This window comes from Parasteatoda tepidariorum, chromosome 7 (genome assembly GCF_982258835.1).
Source record: "Parasteatoda tepidariorum strain Cologne lab strain chromosome 7, Ptep-v5.0, whole genome shotgun sequence".
Classification (NCBI taxonomy): domain Eukaryota; kingdom Metazoa; phylum Arthropoda; class Arachnida; order Araneae; family Theridiidae; genus Parasteatoda; species Parasteatoda tepidariorum.
Window position 1 is genome coordinate 99,952,179 of NC_141761.1, and position 9,948 is coordinate 99,962,126.

The 9,948-nt window shown below is 34.6% G+C and overlaps 1 protein-coding gene across 1 annotated transcript in view; it reads left to right on the forward strand.

Moving 5' to 3' along the window:
• Positions 1-6,211, forward strand: part of LOC107445460 (uncharacterized) — a 204,187-nt gene extending 197,976 nt beyond the window's left edge. Inside the window, exons 12-14 of the mRNA XM_021144441.4 lie at positions 1,084-1,167; positions 4,167-4,244; positions 5,366-6,211. Of these exons, the coding sequence (XP_021000100.1) occupies positions 1,084-1,167; positions 4,167-4,244; positions 5,366-6,159 (956 nt within the window). The 3' untranslated portion in view covers positions 6,160-6,211. The remainder of the gene's footprint in view (positions 1-1,083; positions 1,168-4,166; positions 4,245-5,365) is intronic.
• The last annotated feature ends 3,737 nt before the right edge of the window (positions 6,212-9,948 follow it).

Sequence of the window (9,948 nt, forward strand, 5' to 3'; positions counted from 1 at the left end):
TTTTAAAATCATTAAATAGAGTGTTGTTAATTTACGTCGCACTAGAGCTGCACTTAAATAGAGTGAAACACAGTGTTCTAGAATGAAATTACAAAAAGGTACCAAAAGTGAAAAAAAAATGGTTGACGAATAGTGTAATGGAACAAAATATTCTTCTCGAAAGTTTCATTAAAATTTTTGATCCAATTGCTCTTCAAAGCTGGATTTTAATTCTAAAATTTTGCTCCTTAGTCACTGACCAAGTCTTCTGGGAATCTTTTCCTATTTTGAAAAATCTAATAATTTAGTTAATTGCCCTTCTTACTTTTTATTCTTTTCAAGTGTTTGAAAATCTATTTTTTGAATTTCCATAATTTGCTGGGACTGTGTAGCGGTCATGGAACTGGCCTTGGATCGGAAAGATTCAGGGTCCAAATCCCGGGCAAGACATGGAGGTTCTTTCATTCTCTGTACTATGTGTCCTTAGTATTGGAGCAACGTTGACCTTCCTAATATGGTGCTTATGAAAGAGTAGCCAACAAATCTGCCCAATAAAATGGCTTAATTGACAAAAAGTTAACACAGGTGGCCATTGGAAATTAAAAAAAGAAATAAAAAAGAGAGAAAAAAAAATCTCCTCCTACCTTAACTACTTCTCCACTTTTTTGATCATGTTCCAACCATTTACACCTATCCTATTTTTTTTTATCCTTTTATTGTAACCTGCTTGTAATTTTCCTTCACATTCCTGTGATTCCCTCTTTGTGTCTTGGCACTACTATTGAAACTGTAGTACGTCTGTTCAGGTAGAATTAGTTGTATTTTTTGTTGTTCAGCTTTATTCATTTTACGCACTGGTGATTTAGTAAATGGGCAAAATTGGGAGATAGTTTCTCCCCAATACTTTCCCAATCTAATAACATGGAAAAACAGGTTTTGCTATGCGAACAAGACTGCAGGTTAAAATACAAATTTTTTCGTGTAAGGCAGTCAGTGGGTTCAATCATATCCTTACCTCGATCATATACCATATTTATCTGAAACTATTTGTGCTTATTACTATATTGCTATATTAAATTTGGGCGTATGTCTTTTTATTCACAGCTCCTCCGCCACCACTGATCGAAGCACTTGATTGTGATAGTTGTACATCAATTTGTGATTTTACTCCATTATGTCCAACTACAGGTAAAAATTTCTAGCTAAAATATAGTTTTGTATTTTGATATTAATGTTATATTTCGCTATTTAAGAACATCACTTGAAGATCAAGGAAAAACGATTTATGTCCGAAAAGCTGATTTTTAAGAAAAAATGATGAAAACATGAGGGCAGGAACTGTTTTACGTGACCACGGCCCATCTTCACTGGTAATGACTCTCGAGGAGAACAAATTTTTTAGTGTTATTGATTTTCTTCTCATTCTCCGAATTACTAAAAATCAACAGATGGCTATAGACAAAAGCCGTTCTTACCCATTGATCTTCAATTATGAAATTTTAATGTATAAAATGATGCACCTCACCTGTAGTTTGTAGCTCTATATATGACTATGGCTACGAGGCTAAATCATTTCGAGTAGGGGTTCGATATAAAAATTTAGCTCTAGCCTTGACTTAAAGTATTAAAATTTCTCCATAATTAAAAGTGCTTTTTTCTTATTTCTATTGCAGCAGACAGCACCAGACTTTAAGGTGGGAGGAGTTCTTTGTTAAATTAGACAGTAAAGTCTTTCATTAGTTTAGAAATTTTGTAATAAGAAAAAAAGTCGCTTTTCCTATATAGTTTTTATTATTATTACATGAGCATCGATGGCTCAGGGGATAGAGCGTTCGCCTTCCAATGAGGTGAACCGGGGTTCGATACCGACGATGACTGGTTGATACAAATTCCGCACTCGGTTCTCACCGATCACAGTGCCACCATAAAAATATCCTCTGTGGTAGACGGTTTATGAATTAGCATCCCCTTGCCGTCAGGCTAACCGTGGGAGATTTTTGTGGTCTTCCTCTCCATGTAATGCAAATGCGGATTTCCACCAAAAAGTCCACCACGAAGTCAAATTTATCCCAATACTTGATCCAGAAGTTTCCTTGTCTTCTGGATTGGATTCAAAACTACAAGGCTACTGAGTTGAACATTAGTAGTCGCAAACTCAGAGTTGGCCATCTGTTCAATAAAATAAAATATAGTTTTTCGAAGTGTTTTTGCTGCAGATGTATTAACATTTAGTACGACTTTACATTCACTTAAAATGCTCTCATATGAGAATTGGTGAATCAGTTGTATATATTGTGACGTGCACTCCTCTTACTTCCCTTAGTTACTCTAAATGGTGGCTCTGCTATTGTTGCTCTATTGCTTACGCTATCACGCATATTCACTTTTCATTTAGGCAAATTTCATATCTTATCCTAATATTTATAACATTTCTTTTCCATACTCTCATGTAAAAGAATGGTGTTATAGTGCATGTTTTATTGATGGTAATATATGCTATGGTTTTTTATTGAAGTGATTACACAGAAAATCAACTGAATATATTTTTTCTTTGAGCCTTAAAACTTTTATGTATGCACCTTTTAAACAATCATTGTACATATTTATTAGTCATTCTTCGGCTCTATTCCGAGTTATTGAAGTTTACATTAAATAATTTCGCATATTTTAGTAGCGTAGTTTGCTTTAATTGAACCCCACATCGGAATTTTTTAAGCAAAGTTTTATTTTATGAATTTTAAAAGCGAAATTTGCAATCTTTTTTGAGAATTTGCATATTTTCACACCTTTCAAATCTGACGTATGGAATTTTTCATACATGCACATCACGTAATCTGATTAATCATTTGAAAATATTACATTACTCTATGCCAGAGAATGCGTAATGCAGGATATAAATAAAAAAAGCTATTGTTAAGGAATTACAGTTAAAGAAAGATAAGACAAGAACGTGAAGTTTATGGAAATATTATATGATGAAATATTATATGATGAAAGTATAAAGGAATAATAATATAAAGAATTATAAGATAAGAAAAAGGAAGATAAAAAGTAATATAAGTTAATAAAATACAAGAAAAAAGGAAATATAACGTAACGAAAATTATAAAGAAATAGAATTAAAAAATAAGGGACTTCAGTAGGATAATTATTTACAAGATAAGGAGTTTCAAGCTGAAGAATTAAATTATAAGTATTTAAAGAATAAGAAATATAGGATAAGTAAATATAAGGTTAGCCAAAATATGAGAGATTATAGAATGTTATAAAATATTTTATGATAGTTATGAACCAAAGACAAGTTTTTAAAACTGCGGTTAGCAAATAATAATTTAATACTTAGAGTGTTTAGTGGTTTAATATATTTTTCACCTGATTGTATTTTAGAATAAATATATAAAATTAAAATAAAAAAATTAAAATACATTGTAGATGTTTAAACATTTACTTTGAAGAATTTGATGTGTATTTGAGTTCATAATATACTTTCTTTTACGCTTTCTCATGTTTTTATTAAATGTAATATTGATTCTATTTTTAAATAGTTTTTTTCTCCTTGAATCCTTCTTTTTCAAAAGTCTTAAGGCTGATAAACCGTCTTTGTAAAAGGCACACAATCCTGCATATGTGTGTGCCATTGAGGCTTAAATATTAACCCTTTGCGGTCATCTGTCTACTGTCAGACACCAACGTTTTTTTACCGTTCCAGTCGTATGTCTGCTCTCAGCCACCACAGCAAAGATGTTAGTCACAGGGTAATGGCAAATATTGCGGTACTGTGAATTTGTGAGGAGTAAAGATTGTTTTGTATGTACAAACAGAAAAATTAAAGGCGGAAGACGCCTAACTAATTATTTTTGCGACATATGTTCTCGTAAACCAGGGCTTCATATTAGAGACTGCTTTTAAAGATACCACACGATGGAGAACTATAAAATATAATTTTTACATATAATTAAAAAATACTGTGTTACAAATATCTAAAGTTTAAAAAATAATTAATACATTTTAATTTTCCTTCATAATCTTGCGTATTATTTATTACTGTTCGTTCAATGAAAATTACTTCTGGCTGAAATGACACCCATGTATAAACTCGCAAAGGGTTAATATCTATTTTCAACTGTATGAATACTTTAAATGTTTCTTGATATTTTTTCACAAACAAAATCTTTATTTGATTTCAGGAAAAATAGATCCATCACAAACTCAAAATATGCACATTGGTACAATGGGGATTTCTCGTCACTCTCTAACAACAGAAAGTGAGTATGAATTCAAATGAGGTATGATAAAAATGAGGCACAATATTACACCCTTAAAAATGTCTATTGTTTCCGTGAATTTGAAAGTTGATTAAAATATTGTCTAAAAAGCTTAAGTAGCAATTTTAAACTTCTACCTTTGGGTAAAACATAACTCTATATTGGATGATTACTAGTCAGAATACAAAGAAGAAATACTGACATCACTTCGAAGAACTATTTGCAATTCGGTTTATAATAATTTAAATAAGAGAGGCAAGATAAAACTTGGTCAATATAACAAAATATTAGTTTTTACTGAAATATTACAATCATACATTTGAGTAAGCATAACATCCTATAACATAAATGCAAATAATCGAAGTGACCATCATCTTTGGCCTTAATGCAGATTTGCGTAAACGTGTCAAAATTCTTTTTTTATGTTTTGCATTTTACTTACTGATATTCCCATTACTGCCAAACAAATTTCTTAGAATTACAAATTCTTTAACGGTACAGAAATCAAACTTTTACTTACAAGGCAGGGCAAACTGGAAAATTCATTGAATTTGAGTCTGGTGAATAATGTGGCCTTCATTGTGCTGTGAAAAACAGAAAAAAATGTTAACTCTTTATGTTGCAGCATATTCTTGTTTGATGGTCCAATTTTGGCTTACAGAAGCTTTTATGATCTAGGTGACTAACAACTATTAAATTGAGAGATTTAATTATTTAGTTTCAAAATTTGTGCAACTACGAGTTATTTCAGGTCATCATGTCGCATATAATCTAATAAAACTTTCAGAAAAAAATTTAAATTTCAAACTAAGTTAATTCAAGTCAATTAAAACCAAATCTAATTTATATTTTGTTAAATTTTATTTATTTGTGTGATCAAAAACTATTTCAGCTTTGGATTTGGTCACAGCCTGCGTTTGTTAATTATAGTACTGAAATCTTAAAGTTAATTTTCACGATAAATAGCACTCTTTTGTACATGTATTTATTTTTATGATACGATTTTTGTGCATTTTAAAAGTTTATATTGGGTTTATTAAATTTTAAGCTATCATGTTTATTAAAACAGGGAGTGAGTAATTTGACAACATGTGTTACTTATTGTGTTTTGTATTCTTTAGATTGTATGGTACATCAACTTGGAAAACCAGTTTTTCAACGTTCCTCAAAGCAAGAAGTGGGTGCCTGGTTTCAAGATGCCTACCCGGGTAGTTCTAACACGAAATACTACGCTATTTATGCAAACGAAACCAACCGTGTTTATGTATACAATAACAGGGATGACTTTCGAAACAATAACTTCAGCCGACAAATTGACCTTACCTTCGATTTTTCTGGAACATGCAGCGTAGTTTACAATGGTTCATTCTATTATCTTCAAGAAGCCTCAGATGTAATCATTCGAAAAGACTTATCAAACTTTCAGGCTTTTTCAGGTGGACCTTTTAACGATTCTTCAGGCTCATATCTTTACAACACCGAGCTGTGCCGTATGGACATAATGGCTGATGAAAATGGAATCTTCATTGTCTACCCATCAAATAACACAAATAACACAATCGTTCGAAAATTAGATCCATTCAGTGTTAAAGGGGAGTTAATGTGGAATTTAACATTCCCTCATAACAGTGTGGGTGAAATGTTCATTGCGTGTGGTGTGTTGTACGCTGTAGATTCTGTTACAGCTCTTAATTCACACATCAGATTTGCGTATGATTTGTATCAGAACAAAGTGCTGGATGTAAATATACCTTTTTCGAACCCATTCCGTAATAACAGTATGATATCTTACAATCCAAAGCACCAAAAAATATATACATATGATAAGGGTAACCAGCTTTTGTATCCTATACTGTTTGGATCCATAGATATGGGGCAACCCGAACAGAAAGACGATGTAAAAAGAAGAAAGTGACTCTTGTATAATCTTTTATTAAATAAAGTTTTAAGCTTGGTATATTTTCCGATAACGGTTTCGTAAGTCATTTCTTACATTGTTTTTTAATTGAATCTGTAGAAATTTTGTAAAGAAAAGATAAAATCTAATGTACGCAATTTCTATTAAAAACAACACCTTGACAGCGATATTTTAACAACACAACATTTTATTTTTTTTACTTTATAACCGTTGTTGAACAGCCGATTCAATTTTCCGGTTTACGACTATTAATGTTCAACTTCCTAGTCTCTTAATTTTGAACCTAATCCAGAAGAAAAGTGAACTCATGTATCAAGTATTGGGAGAAATTTGCTTTCGTGGAGGACAACACCACAACATTTTTAACCGTCGTTGAATAGCTGATCCAATTTCTTGGGTTTACGACTATTTATGTTCAACTCCGTAGCCTTATAATTTTGAAGTCAATCCAAGACAAGGAAATCCTGGATCAAGTATTGGGAGAAATTTTGCCTCTGTGGCGGACATTTTGATGAAACCAACCCGCATTTGCGCTACATGGATAGGGGAATCACTAAAACTTCCCACGGTTACCCAGACGGCAAAGGGTTTCTAACCCAAGATCCGTCTATCACTGAGGATATTTTACTTCAACACGGTGATCGATGCAAACCGGAAGCGGAATTCGTATCGACCAAGCATAGCTGGGATTCGAAACTGGTTCACCTCGTTGGAAGGCGAGCGTTCTATCCCCTGAGCCATTGTGGCTCTATAGCGCAGCATTATCATTAATAAAATTGGACTTTCGGTTCCTTTGAGAAATTCCTGAATCGTACAATCGAGATTTTTTCTACCTTTCAATCAAAATACGGCAAAAAATACATTAAAAGAACTGTCTAACTTGTTCCAGTCTACGGTATGTGGAAGATGAGGTTGGAACAATAATGTTCCTTTGAGGTTCAGCAACTGAGATGAAGAGCTAGTTCATACAAGCGCAGAATTCTCACGCGACATATTCTCTAGCCAGCTTTCTTTCAAGCAGTTTATCAAGGACATGAAAGGCTGCATTTGTTGCACACACTCATTAGCAGTTATTAGAGAGACTTAACTCTTTCATACCGCTTACAATGCTTACGCATGAGTGTTTTAACCTGCGTAGTTACTACGGTTCTATACAGACCTTTCAAATGTTTGCGCACGAGTATTCTTAGGAAGTTCTGCAGAAAACCGAGATAGTAATGCAGTAGCGATATTACGTAGATAAATCTCTAGAGTCTTTTTTTCCGCTCAGAAATCATTTTACAGTTAGGTGGTTTATCGTAATTTTCTTCCCGATTTCCTAATGGTTTAGGTTATATGAGATCAGGAAGCATTGAAAACAATTTGAAAAAAAATGAGACATCAATAACATCATTTATTAAAAATTAACACTTTAAATTTTGTATTCAAAATACGGCTTTAATCTTCAACATGACGGAGCACATGATCGCTAAGCATTAAAAAGTTATGTGATCATTATCACATAACTTTTATTGTGTTACGCTTTTTTTATGTGCTTATCATTATCCGACTTTGAATATTACTATACTTCCGTCAAACTCTCTGAATCGTTGAGATAGCGGGGTTCAAATTCCCTCGTAACTGTGGTGTCTCTTCTTGCTGTCTCTCTCTAATTTGATTTATCTGTTGCTCATTTTTAAAAGAGTTTATTAGCCGTTATTTGAACTGAAACTGCATATGTATGTGTAACAAAATGGTAGGTAGGTAGATACTGTAATTGCGTTCCACTAGAGCTGAACCATGGGCTATTTTAATCTTATTTTATAACCATCGATAAACAGCTGACCCAATTTTGGGCTTATGACTACCAATGCTCAACTCCGTAGTTTTGTGTCCCGCAGTGGACTGATCGTTAAGACACGGTTCCCAGCAGATCACCGAAGTCAAGCATCAATACCTGCGGTCAGTGCGTGGGTGGGTGACCACTTGGATCAGTCTGCGTAGGGACCGAGGGTGTGCGATATTGGTCATCGTTAAACTGTTCTACCGAAAAAGGCTCGACTTCACGCGCACGTCGGCGGGCTACCGATGCGGGAGTGCCATGCCCTCTGCAGAGGATCTTTGGATCATCCTCATGGATGTTTCTCAGACTTCACCAATAGCCCATTGTGCAGCTCTAGCTGGACGTAAATGAACTACAACAACAACTCCCGTAGCTTTGTAATTTTGATCCCAATCCAGAATAGAAAAAAAACTCCTATTTCAAGTATTGGGAGAAAATTGCCTTCTTAGAGTACTTTTTAATGAAACTATGCTTCACATGTGGAGGAAAACCATGAAAACCTAACACATTTAGCCTGTCGGCAAGAGGAGAGGAAGACCAGGAGAACCTTGCACGATTAGCCTGACGGCAAGGGGACTCAAACCCATGATCCACCACTGAGGATATTTTACGTCAGTACTGTGGTCGGTGAGAGACGGGTGTGGAATTCCTATCAACCAGCCATCGCTTGGATTCTAACCCGGTTTACCACATTGATAATCGAATGCTCTATACCCAGATCCACCACGGTTCATACAATGGGATATTGATAAAATTCTGGGAAACATCCCTGATTACGATCCGAAGACATGCCTTCACAATTTTGTTCGTCAGCAGAGGGGACGGCAACCTCACTTTGGTAGCCTGACGACCTGCACGCGAAGTCGTGCACTTAACGGTCGAACAGTTTAACGAGGATCGATAACCACACACTCTCGGTCTCTTCGAAGGCTGATCACATTGTTCACCCATTCACTTATTGACGGCAATCACTGATGCTTGACCACTGGTGTTTTACTAAGAAGTGTCTTTACGATCAGTCCACTGAGGGAGGCGTAATAATAAACAAAGATAGGGCTCAAAGGTCGAGTTGTTTCGTTATTCTGGTAAAATCTTTGTTGCGTTGAGGTAGAGGGTTCTAATCCTGCAATAATCTTGCTTGTACTTTTATGACGCCCATCTCTAATGTATGTCATCTGTGCCTAAACTTGACATGAGCTTCTGAGCCCTACTCTGTTGTTGTTGTTCATTTAAGTAGCGCTAGAGCTGCACATTGGCGTCGGTCAAGGAAACATCCCTGCAGATCCTCTGCGGAGGCGTATACTTCATCCTCTGCAGAGGGGATGGTTCCACTTTAAGGTAGAACAGTTTAACGAGGCCCAATACAGTCCACCCTCGGTCCCTACCCAGACTGATCGAAGTGGCCACCCACCCGCACACTGACCGCAGATGCTTGACTTCGGTGATCCGCTGGGAACAGTGTCTTAACGACCAGTCCACTGCGGGACGCCTTACTCTGTAAAAAGTACTTTATGTATGTTTGACAATAAGTAAACAATAACGAAGATTAAACATCATTAAAGTTCAACAATGCTGAATTAGATAATCAATAACAATTCTTTATAACTGAAGTTCTACTGTGTTTTTGGTATTTGAACACAATAAGAGTTTTAATATTTTGTTCCAAAAGTTAAGATGTAGCATAAATACATGAAAGTATTAGTTAAAGTTGTTGTTTTTAAAGCGTTTCTACAAAGTTGATAACAATTCAAGCCATGATGAATTACATAAACTATTAACTCCATAATTGACATGATGGTAAGTACTGTTTGCTTGCATTTTAGATATTTATTTATTTTATTAGTTCTTTCTTTAATAGCTCCTCCTATTATTGGCAAATTTAGCATAAATTTTAAAATTTACAACATATTTTAAACACAATCTGGTTTATTTTTTTCTGAATTTGAAAAAGTAGCATCTAAACC